The sequence below is a fragment of the Micropterus salmoides genome, unplaced genomic scaffold, assembly GCF_014851395.1.
Source record: "Micropterus salmoides isolate LMB-PRFRI ecotype aquatic unplaced genomic scaffold, ASM1485139v1 Ms_hic_scaffold_1, whole genome shotgun sequence".
Classification (NCBI taxonomy): domain Eukaryota; kingdom Metazoa; phylum Chordata; class Actinopteri; order Centrarchiformes; family Centrarchidae; genus Micropterus; species Micropterus salmoides.
Genome location: NW_024040040.1, coordinates 21,680,456 through 21,703,784, shown reverse-complemented (window position 1 = coordinate 21,703,784; position 23,329 = coordinate 21,680,456). Strand labels below are relative to the sequence as shown.

Sequence of the window (23,329 nt, the reverse complement as noted above, 5' to 3'; positions counted from 1 at the left end):
TAATATTTTTGTCTGTTTTATTCTTCCTTTGTATTTATGCAGCTAAATCTGGAGTGCACTCGTATTCAATTCTGTATGGTAAATTGAAGTTGTTGTAACTTCAGTGTACATCCTCACATCTGAACCAAACGTTACGTGCTTGATAACTGTCCTGCCCTGAACATATCTACACGCTAATATTGATTTATATTCATAGCGCCAAGTGCTATGTTGCGCCACAAAAGGGATACAGGAAGTGACATATAACACCTTCATGCGGCGTTGGAACCGCGTAGCAAATTCACAGCCACACCGGCAGAGCTCCAGAATATGCAACGCAGCCGGCTCACACCCCGACGTGCTACAAGTGCGAGGGCCCGCCCAACGCTGCTTGCAGCTTTAATTTACTTTAGTTTTGCTTTTCTTAATATCATATATAATATCATATAACATGCTAGTATGTATTATATTATACCGGGATCCTGTAGAAATAACAACTCAGTTTTTCCTGTGATTGGTCAGCTTATTTGAATTGATCTTATCCTCAGTGCAGAACAAGTTGCGCTACAGCATATGTAAAAGTCAGCACACTGATTTAAATTATTAATAGGAAGCCTGAGCAATGTTAGCTTGCTAACCCACTAATTTCCCTTTATTAACAAGCCCCAGACCAGTAAAGCAGGTGACATGTTTTTTGGTGACTACCTGTCTGAAGAACTCTTCCAGCAGGGATCTGGTCCAGCGGTGATGGAGGTCCCAGCGTTTGGCAGGGTGGCTGATGTCAGCAGTGTGCAGCAGCAGGGATAAGGCCTTCGGTTTGTCAATCCTGCAAATACAGTCCAGCAGTCACTGCTGACGCCGCACCAATCCGCCTGTCCATCTCTGTTTTGCCCTCACTTATGAACAAGACTCAGACATACTTGAACTCCTATAGTGGTCATATTTAACATATTTCTGCAAAAGAAAACATAATAAACAAATGCTGTTTTTTAAAGAAAGTATTAAAATAAACTCAAATAAAACCATGTTGTCCTTTATATTTGGAAGGAGCTAGCTCAGCATTGTCAGTTTGGATATCAAAACATAGGCTGCAAAGAGACCGAGGAAGTGAGGAAGAGAAAGAGAGAGTGACCAAGCAAGAGGCTGATAAAAGTACAAGATAAAAATACATATGGAGCTCATTGTACCCTACTAGATCACTGCATTCCCTGAATGCACCGTTACTTGTGGTCAAGGCTAAACTAAATGAAAAAATGTGTAATTAAATTGACAACTTTTGAGTTGCCTTAAATCTTTAGGCATAATCATACCTATAATGATTCCCCTCACATTTAATTTAATTTTGACGTTAAACATTATGCACATCTAACTATGAAGGTGTAGCCAATAACGTGTGTGTTATATTTTATCTGTGTTTTTTCATCACTGACTGAGCTTTATTTTTCTATAAATCCAGACACTTGGGCATTTAGGCTACTTTTTTGGAGTGGCTGTGGCTTAGGAAGTAAAGAGGGTTGCCCATTAATAAATAGGCAGTTCAAGCCCCAGCTCTTCCAAGCTACATGTTGAAGTGTATGTGCAAGATAGTGAACCCTGAATTGCCCATGATGGCTGTTCCATCAGTGTGTGAATGTGTGTGTTTCCGTTTGAGCACTTAGGCTCAGTGTGTGAAAGGTGAATGCGATTTAGTGTAAAAAGCGCTTTGAGTGGTCGCACTGCATAGCAATCTTTATAAATGGAGAACTTTCACTCAGTTAGTGGAGAAAGTCAGATCAGGCTGTATTCAGCTAAAAAAATTTTATTCACCTGCAAAATGTAACGTCTGCAACCCTACAGTGTACTTGTGAAGGACCTGAGAGCTGTTTATAAGTTGGGTGGCACTACTCACGCGTCAGGCTGCTGCAGGAAGGTCTTCATGGCTTTGAGCTGCTGGAAGTGGCAGGACATGTCTGTAGCCAACACCATCTCCACTACTAGAGTCCGCAGTTCTCTTAAAGAGTGTATAAAAGTGAAATACCTAAACAACTGTCGGATAGATAGATTTCTTAACTTTTCACCATCGTAAGGTCAAACTTTCAATGCTTTGGTTTAAATGAACCTCTGAGTTTAAAATTCAAAGTTCATTAAAGTTCATGGCGTGAGACCACAGCCTTCAAGCTCTGTCCATCTCTCTCACCGCCCAGCCCTTAATGAAAAACCTAGCTCAGCCGCATCAGTTCACTGTTGATCTCAGTCTGATCTCCATCTCCGACAGAAAAGCTAGTCTGTGTACCTGTTGTAGGTTAACACACAGGACAGCCGCACTTGGGGGGCTTCTCAAGTCTCTTAATTGCATCCACGTTTCCCTCACTCACTTTCCTCACTTTACTTCAAGAGCGAGGAAATATGTTTTTAGAGACATACATCCTTTCCTCCGAAACGTCACATGAAGAGACATCCGTTCCGGATCATTTCTACTGACACAATGCTTATATTATCTGCATTTATATTTGATTCTAATTGGGAATACGTTATTGAATAACTCAGAATATGATCATGGTGTCTTTGGATTTATTAGGCTAAATGTTTCAGGGGAAATTTAAATGATGGATCTCAAATCAAAGCTGACGCTCAGTTTTAGGCTTTCTGTTTATTTCCTCTTCTGATATCCTATAACACTACTGCATACAGTTGAGAGTCACATCACTCGTCACTGATTGATCATTCCATCATATCAATCCAACATTTTTTTCATTCATACTTTCATCAGCTGATTTTACTCGCGGAGCCGCCGGCTGCTTTCATAAGATGTCGGTGAGATGGCTGGATGTGCAGGCTTTATTTCCCTTTTCTTGCTTCATTAGAGACTTTAGTGCAGTTTAGTGACTTGTCCAACTCCTTAGGCTACATGTTTACTATGTTTTATTGTTGTCTATTTGGACTAAACACAGGAATGATCTCACGTGACTGAATAGAAATGATGATAAATGATGTAAAACGTGTTTCTTGTAGACAGACTCTCCGACTCTCTCTGACTTTAATTGTCTCCATAATAAAAGTTGATGGAAGAAATTAAAGAAAGAAAACTCTCTCTAATAAATAAATAAAGTTGTGTGTGGGGCTTTTGTTGTTCAGACCTACAATGAACTCAAATTTTAACAAAAGTTTGCAGTGATAAACTTGAGTTCAATGTTATCTGCCGTGATGCATCAGATCAGTCGCAGCGCAATCCTGCAGTCTGACCAAGACCCTTGGTCAGACAGCAGGATTGGCTAGATGCTTTTTAAAATTTGGTGAATGGCTTTGTGCCATTTGGAAGTGCCTACAATCAGCACAGTGGTGCACGTCGATTTAAAACTTTGAGACTCATGTGTCAGCTCCATCAGACATCTTTTCCATCAGCAGCAGCACCCAAAGGGAGCAGACTGGGCTTTGACTGTAAATGACAGAGTTAGCATTCAGCCCTGCAACAACAGTTTTAAAGCTTTTTTTCTTGTTTATGAATAGTGAAATAAACTGTTGTCTGATTGACTGGTTCCAGCCTCACAGAGCTGCCCTTTTTAGTCCTGTATTATAGCCGGTAAAGTTCAAACAAAATGTACATTCCCTTGCTCTCACCTCCAGTCATCTTTGGAAAGATTAGAGAGGATATTAATTTCTTCATCATCCTGTAGAAGGCGATAGGCAGAGCTGACATGGTGGTTCTCCTGAACAGCTCGGTCATTGTACAACATGGCTGTGTCTGACCTGCAAATGACACACAGCTAGAATTATAAAAATGTATGAAAACTGACTAGTGATTACAAAGATGAATATAAAACATCAATATATTTACAATACAACTTTTTACTGTTTACCCTACATATACCTCTTCACTTTCTAAGTATGGAAGATTATTCTAAGCTGTCCTGGAAATTACCTGGTCTGAATATGGAAGTTATTGGTGGTCCCTGTATGTTCATAGTCATGGATGGCAGCTGCAAAAATTATGGCGAAGATCTCCAACTCAGTTAGCCAGTGCTGAGAGAGAGAGAGAGAGAGAGAGAGAGAGAGAGAGAGAGAGAGAGAGAGAGTTTTTTTTTACTTGTTAAACTGAACTTTACTAAAACTTCACTTATTCACAGACACAAAAAGTCAAAGAATCAAACTGTTGACAAGACAAAATAAAAATAAACCCATAAAATTACCTAAAAACACGACTAAAACTGACTTCTTAACTTACCACTGGACAAATGACATAACACCACTGACGTACAAACACATCCAAGCTGTTCATTAGCTTATGAAACTCTGTCTTTTACCAGCGAGGTAAACACAGGGACTAATTCTGCACACTGCTTTCCTTTTAACTGGTTCTCTTTGGTCATGTATATGGGCAGTTTGACTACATCTACAATGAAATTTAACAGTTGCCACTTAGTTGCATTAGTTTTCCTGTAACCTGCTCCCAAAATTAAAGCAGTGTTAGACCACACTTCACTAAAGGAAGTAAACAACACACCAAAAAGTTCCCCAGTCTGCTGCAGTCTAAAAAACAATGAAAGATGGTTTCCACCAGCCCACAGAAAGGACAGCCATCAGAAACCGAGAGATCCACAGCATGGGCCTCTCCTACGTCCACACCTTATATGTATGTGTATATATATATATACAACGGTGAGACCCAGCCTTCGACTTCCATTTTTCTTTAGCACTGAGCTGTCTAAAGAGCAGAAGATTTGTCTAAAGAGCAACAGACTTTCCAGCCGGAAAACAAGAAGAACGATGTCTTCCAGCAAGCCGGCCAGAATGGGGCGAGACGCCGCTACAGCCGGACGGGTGTGCGGCGTCAGCCACGCGGGCTACATCGTGCTGGGTGATCTCCGTCCCCACTGTGAGGCGTGCCTTGGACCGGAGCACCCCTGAAGAGTGGCGACGCTGGGCGGACAGCTTTGCCGTTCAGGACGAGGAGGTGTGGCAGTCCACCCGCTCTCTGGACGAAGCCCTCGATCTGCTGTTGACGGAAGTTAGATGGCTCCACTCTTCCCATTCACGGGTCTCCGAGCAGCTCCGAGCTTCCCCGGTTCCGACATCCGATGACGCCGGCCTCGATGTTACTAGGTTGCCGCAGCAAGGCAAGCTAACAGATAGCTAACATGACGCTCACATGCGGTCTGCCTGGATCAGCCGACCAGGAGACCCTGCGTGCCCACGTTACTCCACATTAGCTGCGGCTAATGACATCTAGCAACTGGACTGCTTGCTTCTGGCTGACCTTCGTCGCTCAGAGCAGGCGACTGGTAAGCTGTGGGTCGGGACTGTGTGTTTTACGTTTTTGCTCCTTTGTGGAAGTTGTTGAAAAGACGCTGTCTGTGCCTGCCTCAGCCGAATCAGCCACACCAAGCACACATTTTCCACACTGTGTGCCAGGTGGCTAACCAGCAGGTCGAGCTCAAAGCAACAAGCAGTACACTCTCTGTTCACGGTCAGAGGTCCCCTCACACACCCCTCCTCACAGAAATTGTATGAGCCACACGCAGACGCTTCGTGTGGACAGAACACTCTTCACTAACACGGTCCTTCTGTGTGTCCAGGGGTACCCCCTTGTTTACAGATGGCAGGCTGTATCATAAGAGGCCACGAAAGCGGACATTACGCTTTGTGTGGACAGTGTACAAACACATTCAACCCTGTGTGTGGTGTTGTCCTATTGCAGACGCAGCTCCCTACGCTGTCCCCTGGCCTCCTGCCTGCGTTCCAGGAGGCGCCAGTGACATTTTGGGGGTAATTGTGTGTTCACTGTTCATATTCTGGCTGCACTTTCTCTGATGAGACAAATGTGAGCATGTTCTGGCCTGCTGCTGCCTCAGCTGAGCCAGCGGCCGCCGTTACACACATTTCACCCGCACTGTACGGACCGGCTGCAGCTGACTGGACAGCCTTCATGCAGCCTGGTTCCGATGTCACAAGCAGTTCTTTTTCCATGTCGCCAACCTCCCCTCACTGGGGGAGCGGCAGGGTTTTGTCCCGTCCCCTTAGGGGCGGCCCCCTATGGGTTGCGGATGGGTGTCCCCCACCCGCGACAGCGACAGGGGCAGCAGAGTGGCCTCACGTCATGGCCACCAGGGTACCTCATCAGCAGGTCTGACCACTTTCAGAGTCATACTCTAAGTGGCTCTTTTCCTGTTCTATAGACAGGTGGATGAACAGCCTGGTCCGCCATGGTCAAGTCGTCTGACACTTCACCCCTCTGCTGCAGAACGAGCACTTGCTGGTCCGCACCGACAACAAGGCTGCAGCAGCCTACATAACCGCCAGGGCAGGATGTACCATGAATTTGCTTAATAACCCAGAGTTAACTCTGAGTAGGTTGAACTCCCTTCGTAGTACAGGCCAATTGTCCACTTGATAAAATGCTAATTTGCCATGTTTACCTCCATTGACTTCTGCTAAGACGATTAGCGACCGAAATGTCCACTAGCTACGATGCTAATTTTACTATGTAAAATCCTAATTGAGTATGCTGAAAGTGTTAGCAATTGAAATAATGGATGTGCATATTGTTGTATTATGAGACTTATGTTTTTTTGTTTGGTGCACTATAGGCCAGTTTTACTAAAGGTCTGCATGAGTAAAAACGTGTGCAAACATGATATCACCAGCGAATTAACACGTAAGCTGATATACGAATGGTGTGCACACAGAATGACGTCTTTCAAAAGTGCAAGATAGTACCCGTTGTTCATTTAGTACTTTTGCCTTAATGAATATGTAATTTGGGGTGTTTCTATTTTATTGTGCAAAGTAATGGAAGGGTAACATGAAATACGCAATGTGATCTAGCAAGCCTAAACGCAATTTCATGTGAGTGCAACAGCATCTATATTTAATACGTTTGAAAGGAAGGTGCAAACCGCCAAGTGTTGCGCAGAGATGACTGCTGTTATTGTTGCCAGAAGAAGACACAGCTGTAGTGAAAGTTGCGTGGCGCTGTGGAGAGCCCCCAGCTGCAGTGCATGGATCATGCGTAAAATTCATCCAGCCAGAGGGAACGATCACCAACTGTTCACAGGGCGCCGGTGTAATAGGAGAGGGAATGGGGCGTACAGGGCCAGGGAAGGGAGATAGCAGAGCGACCGGGCACAGTGCGGAAGTGTCAGTGATCGTTCCCTCTGGCTGGATGAAGCACAATCTGCTGGCATTTCCTCGCGTCTTGGTCATCCTAGCATACTTTATCTGTTTCTGCTAGGGTTTCCTAAAGCAGTTGATTGTTTTAATTAGAGCCTCATTTCATATCTAGGTTTGTCATGCAGGCTTTCGTTAATGTAAAGTCTCCCTTTTTAAGCTAAGATAACTCTGATGACATCACTATTACATCATATGAGCTATTTTCTCAAACCCCTCCAGAAAACAACGAAGGCAGGACGGGAGAGGCAGAGATCAATGGTCCTGCCATGGTCCTGCCATCTGTGGGGGATTTGGGAACAGGGAAGTTACCCAATTTGAGTCTAGCATGGACCAGTCATATGGAGGAATTTTGCATGTGTTATCATCATTGATCATTAATACTGTATATTATTGTGTAACCAATAAAGGTGATTACAAAAAGATGAAATTGCCTCTTTACTGAAAGCAGAGACGGTTTCTGTTGAAGCTTATGGATTGGTAGCCAGTGGCGCTATCAGTTGGGGGGGCAGGGGGGGCCACAGCCACCCTAAGAAAATGGGTGGCCACCCTAGTGGCCCCACCTGGCAAGGAGCATATGCATAAAATGCTATATGCTGTATATATTATGTAACCCCTTGGTTTGAGTTAAAAAGTGAATAGCAACATACAAGTGTTCTCATATTAGGCTCTGTCACTTTAAGAGGGTAACCGCTGACCCTCAGGTGTGACAGACTATGATGTTTATTTTAGGAGAGGCCTCCGATTCGTCCATGTAGATAGCAATCACGTTTCTAAAATTGTGACTGGTTTAGGGGCGGGACTAACAGACAGAGCAGATCAGAGTACACCGGTGTAGTGCCGAATGTGTGTGTTTTCTGTGGAGGTAGCGACAAGCTGCAGAAGAAAGGAAGTGTAATTTAATAAATGTACAGAGACAGTTAGTAGCATGGCTAGTTTATAATAAGTCTGTCACACTGCAACACAGTTTTGTGTATTGTACTGTGTGTGAGAGCTAATAGTCTGCAGATAGCAACAGGTTAGTACCATCACTAACAGCAAGCTAACGTCTTAGGAACAATGGAGCCCCTGAAAGCGCAGTGTGTCACCGGCTGTTAACGTTATGCTTCGAGGGAGACCGTCCTGTGCCTGTTTTCATCTTCATCTTTCTGAAAGGATTGCAAAACATGAGAACAGCGGGAATCATCCGGACAATGCTGTGAAACTGGGCTCAACGTTACTTGGAAGGGTAAACAACGCTGCCCAACAGGCGCTCGATTGAGCAGCACAACAAACAATACGGGGGCCACAACGAGCCGTCGGATTGTTAGAAAAACTTCAGAGTCATCCAGAAGTTTGGCCAGAGGAAAAACATCATTCCGCCTTTCTCCTCACGTGAGGCCTCAGGTGTGGTGAGTGAAAGCATCTTTTATCATCCTGAATCTGCTGCTGGTCCCTGCATGGGCAAATTGTTGTGCTGGATCGGTTGAGACTAGGCTACGGATTACGGTTGTTGTCATATAGCCACTTTCACACTGCCTTATTATTCGGGATTATTAGGCCAATTTTCTGGCTCGCTGCACTGTATGAAAGGTACGGAATGGGAATGGGATATATATTGGCAGACATTCTTTCAGTTTTGATTGCGGGATCTCTGTGGAAAGCGGCTATAGAAAGGGTCTGGATCCCTAAAACCTTGTCTGTGCGGGTCGTTGTTGACTTCAGTGGTGTTTAGCTCACTGCTGTTTGCTTATGGCCCTGTAGGCTCATTTGTTCTAAGCTTGGTTGTGTTGGCTTAAATATTGAATTTTTAATTTAGGTTTATGACAGTGGTACTGACACTTGTGTCAATGCACTCCCCTGTCTCTCTCTCTTTCTCTCTCATGTTAAGTATTTTGTGGAGCCATGCTGTTTGTTGCAAGAGAGAGTATTGTTGTTTTACTGGTATCTATGTTTTGAAATGTTTGGTGCGCCACCATTTTTATATATAAATATGACACTGGTCAAATTGGTGGTTAAAAAGTGGAATATTTCAAGAATAACTATCCTATTTGTTTGTAACAAGAATAACACCAAACTTGTGAAATAGTATGGTAAATAAATAATTACACAACTTTATACAGACACATATCGTATATTTCAATTTGAATTGTTAGAAAAATTAAAAGAAAAATATTTATGCTTCATGATGTCTGTAATCTTAAGTAGACTTTTGTTTTGTTCCTCCCCGTCAATGCACTCCTACAAATAAAAGCTGTATTTGTCTTTTTTAAAGAAAAGGTCAACAAGCCTATTTAAAGAACAATTAATTGCCTAACACATACAGATAACACATTAAACAGGATTTTATGGTGTAGCATGTCTACTTATGAGGATTAATACAAATTATGAATTTTAATATTCAGAGAATATTAATTCATACAGCTCTCGTTTCGCGGGGCACCACCGGAGATTTAATTCACCCAGAGTCTCCGGACCTCTGAGTAGCGTTTTAATAATTATACAATTATCCACTAGTGATCAGTTAGTTAATAATCGCTCAATTATCCTAAATCAATCAGTCAGTCTCATCACGAAGGGGTAAATTCTCGTGACAGGGACTTGGAGTTAAGCAATACACACACAAAATTCCTGTGTTTACAGTGAAATTTATTAACTAACTAAGGGTGAATATAAATGTGGCTAAATATTCATCAAAGAAATAAACAATGGCTATACAATGAGAATGTGGAGTTCTATTTTGGGGAGAATTTGAGCTAATGAACGCAAGCTATGAGTTTTAAGAGTTTACAACTATTGGACATCACTGATCACAGAATGCCTTGGTTTGGTCTTATTCCTTGTCGTTTCTCCCAGCCAAGTTGATGAGAGATACACGAATGGCATCAGATTATGAACAGGTAAATACAGAGTGACATTTATACATTAAACGGCATTTCAGAACGATGGCATGTAATACTTATTTTGTCCACTTGGGGGAGCTCTGGTTACATGAAGATAGCTTTGATTATTCCTTTTAACAATCTTTTGCTCAGGAGCTGGGGAATTTAGTTATTTAACATTAAATTCGAGCTGGAAAATTAAACGAGTATAGGATGACATTTCTTTATCATATCCTTTCTAAAGGAAGTGTCAGAAAGTGTTAGTGGGAACAAAGAATTGGTTACAACATAAAATGAGGCAATGTCAGGGATCCTTGCTGAAAATTAAAACACTGCAAAAACTTATTTAGATTCTTTTCAACAACAACTTGGTAACATAACTATTAACCTAAGAGGCAAACGCCACTACTAACTTAGCAAGGATTATTATTTAAACAGAACAAAACACAGTTTATAATGAAACCTTTGTTGTTTTAAGGCAGAGGTTGTGTTCCCCCTTTCGCATTCCTGGCTTATCACATTTGCAAATCGGCTAAAGAGAGAAGGGAGTGGTGTTTTATGGCTCAGCCATTCTGTGGGAAAAGGAATCAGAACAGGTGGTACTTTTGATGTCCGGAGGTGACCTGTGGAGGGAGCGGGGTTGGACAACCCCCCTTTGCTGTCCTGCTAAGTGTCTCCAGTGACACCTTTATGGCGAGAGGGGTTCACTAAGGCTCTTTGAATACACAGTTCTTAAGCGATGTATGTCTGATTGAGTCTCTGCAGATCCTTACCAAACCCCAGGCGATGTCTCTGGTTTTTGCATCTCAAAAGGCCAACTCCAATGGAATGTTAACTGAACTGGTTTTAGTCTATGGACATTACACAATTTTAACTGTGAAATAAGAAACCAAAGTAATTCAGTCTGATTCCTTAACTCGTATTTTTATGTAGTATGTATGTACGAGTCTATATACTGCATAATTGAATTCCTGAAATTCAGTTATGGCTTTTGGTTTAGTGTGCTGCCCCATCTGGCCACCCCTAGGAAAATCTTCTGGGAGTGCCGGTAGCATATTGTGCCACTCTCTCTCTTGTTAAAAGTGAACCTAGCTCATCCAGCAGTCGATCTCTCTTTCTCTCTCTCTCTCTACAGTCAATTTAAACAAATAAAAATCCAGCCTCTCCTACAAACAAGATGTGCTTCCTTAAATAGAATTAAGATTTCACTGTTCTAAATGAAAGGATGCATTGGTCTACACAATCCACAGCACAAAATAAACATGATGGATATTATGTTTAATTTTGGCTCGATGTGCCACAAACTGTGGGTAAATAAAAGCTAACATTGAAAATGTTTTAGAAAAGATGATCAACCAGATGCACCAGCTATCTTCAACAGCATGTCAGTCATTTCTCCTTTAGCGAGGCTAACAGCTGGAACAGTTTTAACTTCTGTAAGTAAAAGGCCCAGCCAACATTACTTTGGCCCATCCAAAATTAAAATCCTGGCGCTGTGCCGGCCTACAGAGCTACAGTCGATGTTCAACTGTTTTTGCAGGGTGAGTAGGACTGAGGGATTATGATAGCATGATTTTTGTATTACTCAGGGTAACCAAAATTATTGTGTTTTCTTATATTGATCTCTGATGTATTTTATAGGTAGAAGTTTATACTGTATGTTGGTTTATCATTTATTAAACTAGACCTGATGTGTGTGTTTTTTGGAGAGGTGCAGAAACAGGGGGTCACTGCATGATCAGATAAGGACACACTACCCCTCACCCATTGTGAGGGGTAGTTTGGAATGTGGTACAAACATCTCTTCTCCAAGATATCTCATTTCAGGATCTACGCTCGTAATCTGCCCAGCAACAGCATGGTGATTCGTGGAGTCAGAGGACAAACATTGGGGTCAGAGGACTTGGGCCAATCATGGACTGACCTACACTTTTGTTTTATTGTTTTATGACATGACGATGTATACTAAAACACTGGGTCAGGGAGAGATAGCCAGTCAGACTTCATGAACTGATACAGCTTGTTGTTTGTCAGGGAAAGGAAGATCGACCCAGAGCACTGTAAGCTTTATTCATTTACTTGTAATAAAACTGATTAACTTGGACCAAAAACATCTTCTCCTATTGCTTCATGAAAGAACACGCAGGACCAAGGACTACACATAGTTTAAAAAGGGTAATTTAAAGTTACGGTCCAACAGGACTTACCATGACAACTACACAGTTTACCTTTATAGGTAAGATTAGTGGAGCTCCTTTAACAAGAACTTCTCACTATGACATAGTTCATTTAAACTGGCCGAATGTTGATGTGCTGAGTGACTTAAAGCACTCTTGGTACACTTAGGTGTTAAAATCCCCTTTAATCATAATAACACTAGTAGGATTCACTGAGCAAATGTGCTTTATTTCATGGGTTTAACCCATAACAAAACTTACCACCATGCCAGTCTTGAGGAGCAGGTAATGGATGGTCTGTGTGACGTCAGCAGCATGGATCAGGCTGTGGTAGGGGTTCTTGTGCTTTCTGTAGCCCACCTCTAACGTGTCCACAAATGAAATGAGAGCAGAAATAGGGACCTGAAATACAGGCAACACAGCAATGAAGCGCAATGACAAATATTAGGGGTGGTGATGGTGTAATGGATAAGACATATACCTTTGGTGTGAGAGACCTGGGTTCAATCCCCCACTGTGACCCATCCACCGTTTTGTCCCTGAGCAAGACACTTAACCCCTCGTTGCTCCAGAGGCGTGTGACCTCTGACATATACAGAAATTGTAAGTCGCTTTGGATAAAAGCGTCAGGTAAATGTACTACAGTATTGCTGAAGTTAACCATGGTTACATCAGAGAGTTCCCACTTGGAGAATATTTTCATAGTTTTGTAGGTCAAAGATAGGAATTAAAACTTGAATTTCCATCTAGACTTTTCTCTATAAGCTCGTAAACAGGTAGACAAATATCATCTCCACTTTATACCACACATTCTTCTTCCTGGTCAAACCCTGGCGCCTACGTTACCCACAATGTGTTGAGTTGTGCCTGCCGATAGTTGCATGCTGTTGTATATCAAGTAATATGAAATAGTAAACAACAAATTTATTTAATTCAGTATCCTTTATAAACTTATGTTGCTGTGCAGCTAAAATGCATTGTTCAATCACCATTATAATAATGTTGTGTAATCATGATTTTTTGTGAGAGTATGCTTCAGGACTGACAGTAGAAATGTATTTTACTCTTTCTCTTTATTCTGACAGGAAGTATATTGAAAGTGATGATGAGTGAATGTTCTGGATATGCTTTATGTACTGTTATTTGAGAAAGACATTTACAATGATTAAAGATGATCTTTACTTTTAACACTTAGAGACATAATGCCAAGTATGACAAGAAAGTGTGCTTAAGCGCAAGAGCCTGCATTCGAAGCCTCTGGCCTGCAAATAGCATATAGTGATGGTTTTTGCTTGAGAGTATGAGCTATGCTACCAAGTGATGAACATGATGTTTTTAAGAATGTAAGAAGGATGATGAAAATGATTGAGGATGCTACATATACTCTATATAATATATATAAAAAATATGTGTGTTCCTGACAAACAGTATCACTATATATAAAGTGTCTGGTGTTACTGGTATTCATTGGTGCTGCACACCAGAAAACATCCATTCACAGAGTACTTGACATGATTTGCCTGAGTGGACACTTTAGGACATCCCAGAGATGGGGACTCGAGTTTGAGACTCGGACTCGAGTCGCACTTAAGTCACACCCACAGTGACTTCAGAATTGACTTGAGACTCATCCTCAAAAGACTTGAGACCTCGTGGACCCTAGCGGACCCTCGCATACTTGCGGACGCGGAAAGCATAATCTTTGGTTTATTCCACTCCCTGCGTTACCTATACCCTACCTATGTAACACGTACTACGGATCTGCTGCGCGCGACCACACGTGAGAGAGGACAACAAACACCGGCAGCTGCTGTGCCATTCATCATAAACTTTGGCTTTAAAGCTTCATACAACAAGACCCAAACAAAGAAGCGCTGAACGCAAAATAGGTTAGTAGCCTGAGGTTAGTAAACATGTTTAGCTCAGCATTGGCCATCTAACGTTAGCTTGCTTCTACGACCTACTTAACTTTGACTGTAATATGATGGATAAGATGAATGAGCGTTTGTTTGCCGCCAAACTTGTGGTGGTCGATTAATGTAATCCTTTACGTCCCGCTGGCTGCCATCAGCGTTAATTATCAGCTGCCGGTGTTTGTTGTCCTCTCTCACGTGTGGTCGCGCGCAGCAGATCCGTAGTACGTGTTACATAGGTAGGGTATAGGTAACGCAGGGAGTGGAATAAACCAAAGATTATGCTTTCCGCGTCCGCAAGTATGCGAGGGTCCGCTAGGGTCCACGAGGTCTCAAGTCTTTTGAGGATGAGTCTCAAGTCAATTCTGAAGTCATTATCTAACGTTAGCTTGCTTCTACGACCTACTTAACTTTGACTGTAATATGATGGATAAGATGAATGAGCGTTTGTTTGCCGCCAAACTTGTGGTGGTCGATTAATGTAATCCTTTACGTCCCGCTGGCTGCCATCAGCATTAACAATTTAATGGCAGCAAACAGGCTACAGGTTTATTGTGTAACGTTACAGTTTTATTTAGTTAGGCTATAACGTTACACTGGTTTGAGAGTCTGGGGGTTGTGTTGACTTACAGTAGTTTATAAGCTGTGATTAGTTATTGAGGCTTTGTATCTTAGGCTACATGGTTGTGCTCTGTAAGTGAAAAACAGGTTACAGTTAGAGAATTCCTTATAGTGAAGCAGTTTTATAAGCAGCCTGCTTTGAACGCAGCAGGTGATACAACATTCATTATAACCACAAGAGACTTGAGACTTGACTTGGACTCTAGCTGAAAGACTTGTGAGCATCTCTGCCCTACCACATAGTTTGCCACATGGCACATGTGACCCCAGTAAAGAGTCTTTGAAAATGGAATGATGCAGACATGATGACACACAATCACATATCTGATGTGACTGGTAATAACAATGGAAGTTTATTGGCATACCTTGAAACGATTGATCAAGTCATATCTGGTGAGCAGCTCATAGAAGACAAATTTGAGAGCGTGGTCTCCACTAGCATCATTCAGTGCAAACACATCGAAGGACCACATGTCCACATGCTAGAAGAGACACATACAAACAAGTTTCATTAGCACATGATTATAAACATACCCACCTGTCCATCTGTTCATTGCTATTTTGTTAAAGGTATATCTTAGATAAGACATAAGAAAACCCAAAAATGCCTGACATTTCAGTCAAAATACATGCAGAAATAAAGAAGAACTGGTTTTTTTTTTATTCTGCTGTGCAGATGATTGTTACCCTATTGATATGTGTATGCCTCCATATAGTAGCTTCTTCAAAGACATAAACAAAATAATAATTATATAAATAAATAGAATATACTACACACTCAATCTTTTTTCAGGGGTTTATAATTGCAACAACTCTAATGACTCAGTAGTTAAAATAATAGGTTGAGAGAAGTGATAACTTTCAGTGGACATTCAGATTCCCCCACCTGTGGCAAGCCACTTTTGTTTCTCATTCCAGTTCCTATTGACCTCCCATCCTAACTCCCCCATCACCCGTCCATGCCCTTTAGCATCTCGGTGCCATAGCACACCCTACTGCTATTAATAGTAATAATAATAGGTCTTTGACCTTAACTCTCCCATTCCCCAGTTTGGACCTCTCCCTGTTCAACCTCTGCTCTTACTGCATCCATCTGTAATACCCAGAGTGCATCCTAACCTAAGTGTCAGCCCATCTCAGGCTTCCATTGCCCACACCTACCATGGAGCTCACTCTGGTGAATTCAAACTAGAGATGTCAACCTTGCCACCCGGCATGCGTCATTGCTGCTTTGTTCTTTCTCACCAGTTCAAGCACCCCTACAGGGAGGAAGATCAAGATACGACGATCCACTGAGGTATTGCTCTAAATAAACTTGCACACATACGTCCCATGGTCTAGTGAAATGCAGTTATTGTGATTTAGCGTGACCTTCCGGCAGTTATCCATAATTGATGGATGAATCAATCAATTATTGAAATGGGTTTGAATTAAAAGATTCATACGAGATAAAATTATTGCTCAGTGCTATTTGTATTTGAATCTATTACAAATTTTCACCATACAAAAATAAACAGCTACACAATAATACCTTGAGCACAGTGATGACATTTGGAGGATAACTGAGGCCAGCCATGTTGGAGGTCCGTCTGTACATCCTGTCACAGAGATATAACACAATGTCAGAACAAGCCAACACATCCTGAATGCTATGCTGACATGGTGGTGAGAACAACAACTTCTTTCTGTTCTGTTTTCTTTAAATCAATAATTTTCTCTCTCTTAAATGTTGGAATAGGAACGTAAATTTACCAACTTTCAAAAAAAGTTCCATGAAGAAAGTTCAGGCCACCATCTCCTCTCTCCCATTTCTACATTAACAATAACTTACACAGTTGGCAGAGAGTCTAGCTTGTGTCACCATGACTTAAAAAGAGAAGATATGTGTGTCTGCGTGTGTGTGTGTGTGTGTGTGTGTGTGTGTGTGTGTGTGTGTGTGTGTGTGTGTGTGTGTGTGTGTGTGTGTGTGTAGGTGTTATTGTATATTTGTATTTATATCAGTTTTTTATATCTGTTTTGTATACTTCTGCACCATGACCACCTTCATTTCTATATTTGACCTTGACTACACACCATCTCTTACATTTCGCCCTCAAACAAAATAGGAAATCTTTCTGAACATACACATAAAATAGACATGTTCTAGGACTCCAGTCTGTTAATGTGGAATAAAATGCTCCTTACTTAAAAATTACGTAGCAATGGAAGACTGTTGTCCCAAGAATACTGACATAATCAGCTGCCTGAACTAACTGATACGACCTATTTTTATTTTTAACTGAAGAGTGACGTCTAGTGTCCATGTGAATTTTGACTCTTCGTCATAGGGCGGAAGTCAGGTTGTATGGGTGGTTACCAAAGGGTCAAAGCGTAAGTGGTTTGCACTGGAAAAAGTTTGCACTGCCCTTCTGTTGCTTCTTCCACAGCAGAGAGGTTGTTTACAAAGTCAAAGCAAATTAAAAACTACTTGCACTGTGGCAAAGGAGAGACAGAAGAGCTGTGGAGTTTGGTTTAAAGGACATTTTTTAAGAAATCTGCATGAAACAATGCTCGTCAGACACCACAGAAATAAAATTAGGTACGCTGTAAGTGTGTTTTGTTATGGGATGTGTTTTCTGATTGGTCGCTGTGCCAGCCTCTTATAACATCTGTTGATTTGGGTAGCTGCCAACATAGAATGTATTTTTTATGAATACAGAAGGAAACGCTGATCACAACACCTGCTACACCTGTGATGAGCTATAATGAAATACCAAATAAGCAGTCACATTGAGAGCCTGAGGGGACAGAGTGAGCAACCATTCCTCTTACAGGATTGTGATGAAAATGCAGTTTTGTTGATTGCAACCAGCCATTAACCTGAATAGAATGAAGGATTAATACTGTTCATTTTTGTTGTATTTCATTGTTAATGACAAACTGAATTTCCCCTGAAACACTGGATGTTAATGAAACCCTGTCATATTTTTACTACGCTTTCAGCTGTAATTGAAAATGGTATACTTATTTGTCATTACTCATTAGTATATAATGAAACTATGTTAATGTGAAAACACTAATTCATGATTAAATCATTACTAAGGGTCAGAGTACTGTTACACCAAGTGAACCTAATCATTCAAGACCCAACAAAGACAGACTAAAGTAATCCAAACCTCTCCACAAAGATGCTAGCCTGCACTGCATGGACAATGCTACGGAAGCGTGGCTTGTCTTCATTACGGTGCATCAGTCCCCTCTGCCGGGTAAAAGTGGAAGCCAGCCAGTCACGAACCTCTGATGGCACAGAGTCTGACTGGATGTCGCTCAGCTCATCTTCTGGATCCAGCAGCCGCCTGCAGGAAGAAACTCATGCATAAAAAACCATAACTCATATAATGTGCCATTTCTGCTGTAGTTTATGTACGAGCAAACAAAGTGTGGGGTCAGGAGAGTGTATGAGTGTGTGTGAGTTTGGGGAGGGGGGCATGAGAGTCACTGACAGTGGTGGCGACACAGATGTCAGTGCGACGGGTCTGTAATCATTTAGTCCAGTGGTCCTTGGTTTTTTGGGGACAGGGATGATGGTGGAGACTTTGAAGCAGGCTGGCACATGGCATGTCTCCAGTGAGGTGTTAAAAATGTCTGTGAACACCGGAGACAGCTGATTGGCGCAGTGCTTCAGGGTGGATGTGGAGACAGAATCCGGTCTAGCTGCTTTGCGAGGTTTCTGCCTCCTGAACAGTCTGTTGACATCCCTCTCCAGGATGGTAAGAGAGGGGGAGGAAGTGGGGGATGAGATGGTGGACTGTAGCCGATCAGTGGTGTGACGGGGGATGGTGTCAGGTCTGTCCCATTGTCTTTCAAAACAGTAAAACTGGGTTAACCTGTTGGCAAGGCGTGAGTCGTTCATGGATTGGGGGGATTTAGGTTTGTAACTGGTGATCTGTCTGAAGCCTCTCGAGACAGAAGCAGAGTCATTATTTGAGAACTGGTGTTGTAGTCTCTCTGCGTACAGCTGTTTAGCATCTCGCACCGCCTTGCTAAACCTGTACTTTGACTCCTTAAACCTGGCCTGGTCACCACTCCTAAACGCCTCTTCCTTATCCAACCTCAGCTGTCTGAGCTTAGCTGTGAACCAGGGTTTGTCATTGTTATAACTCACCCTGGTCCGTGTTGGAATGCAGCTGTCTTTACAGAAGCTAATGTAGGACGTCACAGCCTCTGTATACTCATCCAGACTGTTGGTAGCAGTCCTGAAAACATCCCAGTCAGTGCAGTCCAAGCACGCCTGGAGGTTCTCTACAGCTTCACTGGTCCACTGCTTTGATGTCCTCACCACAGGTTTACAGATTTTTAGTTTTTGTCTGTATGCAGGAATCAAGTGAACCATGGCGGGGTCAGAGTGTCCCAGTGGAGCTCGAGGGTTCCCCTCTCTGGATGGACACTTTATGAACTGTCCGTATTTGGGAAGTTCATGGCTGAGGTTTCCTTTGTTAAAGTCACCAAGAACAATAACTAAGGAGTCCGGGAATGTCTGCTCTACCCACAGTATCTGATCGGCCAGCGTGCGCTGTGCCTCCTGCACGTTGGCCTGCGGTGCGATGTAAACACAGAGCAGAAAGTAGCTAGCAAACTCACGGGGGGAGTAGAATGGCTTACAATGTATCAATAAATATTCCAGGTCATGATAACAGTGTTGCTGAATCACTGTCACATCACACCGGCCACTGTTAATGTAAAACAGACACCTCCACCTTTTGTTTTGCCAGAGAGTTCCATGCCGCGGTCCGCTCTGTAGACCTGGAAGCCAGCCAGCTGCAGCGTGGAGTCTGGTATTGATCCAGACAGCCACGTCTCTGTGAAGCACTAAACAGAAGATGAATAAAAATCTCTGTTTTTCCCAACCAGTAGCCGAAGTTCGTCCATTTTATTGCACAGTGAGCGCACGATGGAGAGAAATATTCCCGGTAGGGGCGTGCGGTGTCCTCTTTGGCGTAGTGTCCTTCCCCTCCTCATGAACCGCACCGCACCGCATGAACAGCGGAAAGTGAAGCCTTGACCAGAATGTCCAATAATTCCACTGATGACCCAAGAAAAGTCAGAATTAAATCCCCTGGCATTGTTCCCCTGATGTTTATGAGCTCTTCTCTGGTGAAAGGGCTCCGTGTATCACAGCAGAATGCAAAGTTAACAAACGTAAACAAAACAAACAGAGAGCATCAAAATACAACGGCTGCCCTGAGCAGCGCCATCTTAACGAGCACTGTTGCATTGTGTATTTATCACACTCTCTCCACAGCTGTTAATTCATAACTTTATCAGGAAACTAAAGGGTTTCTGTCTTGACCTGAAAAATCTTTCAAAAGGATCAGGATGACGAACTGTGTTGAAAGTATGGATTGGTGTTTGTTAAATCCTGGATCTGGACTTGGGGCCTCTGCACTCTGGTTCATCAGATTTTCCACATATCATGTTCATAGCCAGTTCAAACAGCATTACACAAATGGTGCACCGTGTGATGATTCCCAACTCCAGTCTGTGCTATTTTGATGTTTTTGTCCTTGCTGGCGCTCTCAACCTGTAGTTGTTGTAGTAATCCAGGATCAGATCACTCATTTTTGCTATAAGATGGTTCAGTTCAATTCAGTTTTATTTATATAGAGCCAAATCACAACAACAGCTATCTCATAACACTTATCATAAAAGAGCAGATCTAGACTGTACTCTGTAGACTGTGCTATTATTTACCCACCAAGAACAAGCACTAGGCAACAGAGGCAAGGACAAACGTCCTTTTAAGAGGCAGAAACCTCGAGCAGAACCATGGCTCAGGGTGGGCGGAAATCTACCTCGACCGGTTAGGGGTGAGGAGGAGAGAGAGAGAGAGAGACTTCCGAATTCCGTTGTTGTTGAGAAGTCATATTTAAGACATGCTGCTAAACAAAACGCTTGTTTTCGGTCCAAAAATTGGATAAACACCGACTTTTTATGAGGAAAATGCAAAAGAAGTGACCACAATACGCCAGAGGAGAGAAAAAGAGGAAAAAGAAGGAGAAAGAAAGAGAAAGAAGGAAAAGAGATACAGTTTGAAGAAGGAGCTCAGAAAACTGAGCTCAGAAACAGCATCAAACTGAAGAGAAATAAACAAGGAGAGAACAAAAACAAACAAGAAGAGGATAGAGGGACTCAAGCAAGTTATAGCAAACTACTGGACACTGAAATCAGTAAGTTTTTGCATTTATTACCATAAAACAAGTCCCAACTGAAACACTCAAGCTAATAGCTAACAAGCTAACACTGGACTGTGGTTACCATGCAACGGCATCAAACAGCAGTAGTGCTGTTTTAAACACAGAAGCTTGAAGATTAACAACTGTTTCATGATGTCTCCACACTCTGAAGCCATTGACTACCCCCCTGCTATCAGCTGTATATATAAACAAACATTACTTCGAGAAAGACCAGAAATCCTGTTCCTGGACCACTACAAAGATGGAAGATCCTACAATTTAATCTTCTGGACTGATGAACCATGTGCCTGGCTGAATGTGTTCAGCTCTCATTACCTAGCAATACAGAGAGCAGGCATTTGTAATGGATGGAAAATAAGTGTACTGGAAGAAAATGACTGACACCAGCAGAATAACAGTAAACCTGTTCAAAAATGGAACTGCCATGATACAAGGCGACCTGAGACAGTTTGAGCTCGACTTTCCTGCTATGAGACTGAGAGCTGAGAAGGAGAAGGAGGTCCTTGCAAGCATCGCTCCAACCCTGGGAGTCAAACCGTCCTGTTCTGTCCCTGCTCCAGACAGACAGCCTGCAGATGCTGACACTGATCCTCTCCTGCTACAGCACTCTGAGGTCCTGGACATCATGAGAGAACACTTCTCCCAGATGGAAATAGAACTGGTACAGATCAGAGAGCAGCTGGACCAACAGCAGCCCACCTCTCCTACTGTCAGTGACTTCCAGGCCAAGAAAGAACAGGACAGTGTCAACTCACAGCTGAGAGAGTTTCAACAAGAACTAGCTTGTCAGAGAAGACAGCTGGATCATCTCAGTGAGGAGGTGAAGGAACTTAGGAAGGACAGAGACAACTGCAGAACTGAGTTGGCTACTCTGAGAGAAGAGCGACAGGACAGGGACAGGCTCAGTCTACAAGCCAGACTGAACTCCACACAACCCCCTGTGCCCGCCTCTCAGATCCAGACCACATCCAGCCAAACTCCCACTACACCTGCTGAAGGACAACACAGCCCTTTCCTCGAGGACTCCCCCCCTCTCATGCAGCCTGGTGCAGACTCTAATCCCCCCCCCTGTACCAACCAGCTGCCTCCATACGAACATCCCAAGCCAAGACGCCAGTCACACCCCTGCACCTGTCCAAGGCCCGGCCTCTAGCCAGCCTCCAGCTAGGAGCTCCAGACCTGAAACCACCACCACAGCTCCACATCCAGACCCGACAGCTGAGTCTGAACAAACACACACAGGCAGAAGGGCTGACATTATCCTCCTCATGGACTCTAATGGAAAGTTCCTGGATGAAAAGACCTTATTCCCAAGGCACAGAACGGAAAAGATCTGGTGCCCCAACACCAGGAGAGCACTGGAGCTGTTAGCAGGCTCACCTAGCCACATCAACATCCATACAGGCACCAACGACTTCAGGTCCCAGCAGGACAGACTCTCTGAGGAGAGTCATTGAGCAAGCCTCCACCAATTTCCCTACCAGCAAGATAGTCATATCCACGCTGCTGCACAGGAGAGACTTCCACCCCCACACTATTCACAGAGTGAATATCAGACTCTCCAGGGACTGTGCCCTCAAACCCAACGTATTCTTGGCCCACCAACCGACCCTGCACCTGGACTGCCTGTATGATAACATACACCTACACAAGCTGTGTCTCAATTCAGGGACCGCATCCTTCGAAGGCTGCATTTGAAGACCGAATACGTCACAGTCGATGCGACTAGGCTGTCCCATTTCGAAGGCTCCTCAAATGCAGCCTTCTTTTCGTCCGTTTGGAGGATCCAACAGTTGGATCCTTCACAGCCCCAGGTATCCCGACATTCATTGCGCGCCAGTTGATTGTCCCGGCGTAAATAATGGCGTCGGCTGTGGCTGTGGAGTTCAGCCCCCCGAATTTTACCTATAAATGTAAGTATTGGATTTCAACTCATTTCAAAAGCCAACTACACATATGTAAAAATAACGAGGCAAAAAAGCGCAATGTGTCGTTTAAAGAATAGTTTTGTGGAAGAAGTTAACGTGAGTTAAGTGATTAACTGGCGAGCTAACAATAAGTTAACGTTACCTGAGGTTACTGATGTGCTAACGTTAACGTTAAATGCAAATTGTTTGGGCAAGTTACAACCTAAAAAATAAAGCCTTTAACGTCTTCACTTTAAATCGAAGAGGTTCAGAGTCAGACCTGTGTCTTACCGAGATTGTCGCGATATTCTACATCACTTATACTTAATATTATGTACATGAAATAACGTGACCACGTAACGTTAGACTAATTTAACGTTAGACGGGTTGGTTTTCACACCGTTAACGTTAGTAATGGTTACAAAAACCTTGGGATATAGTACACGGTTAATGTAACTAGGTTATTTTGCGATTTATGCTGCTTACTGTTTGGTG

The 23,329-nt window shown here is 42.9% G+C and overlaps 1 protein-coding gene across 2 annotated transcripts in view; it reads right to left on the bottom strand.

Annotated features, from left to right (window-relative positions):
- LOC119905434 (calcium/calmodulin-dependent 3',5'-cyclic nucleotide phosphodiesterase 1C-like) overlaps positions 1-23,329 on the bottom strand; it is a 108,457-nt gene that overhangs the window by 72,381 nt on the left and 12,747 nt on the right. For both annotated transcript variants that reach the window (XM_038722482.1, XM_038722473.1), the window contains exons 5-12: positions 17,850-18,029; positions 16,226-16,292; positions 15,060-15,176; positions 12,422-12,562; positions 3,878-3,978; positions 3,577-3,705; positions 1,868-1,969; positions 685-805 (exon numbers count right to left, since the gene is read on the bottom strand). In XM_038722482.1, coding sequence (XP_038578410.1) covers positions 685-805; positions 1,868-1,969; positions 3,577-3,705; positions 3,878-3,978; positions 12,422-12,562; positions 15,060-15,176; positions 16,226-16,292; positions 17,850-18,029 — 958 coding nt within the window. The remainder of the gene's footprint in view (positions 1-684; positions 806-1,867; positions 1,970-3,576; positions 3,706-3,877; positions 3,979-12,421; positions 12,563-15,059; positions 15,177-16,225; positions 16,293-17,849; positions 18,030-23,329) is intronic.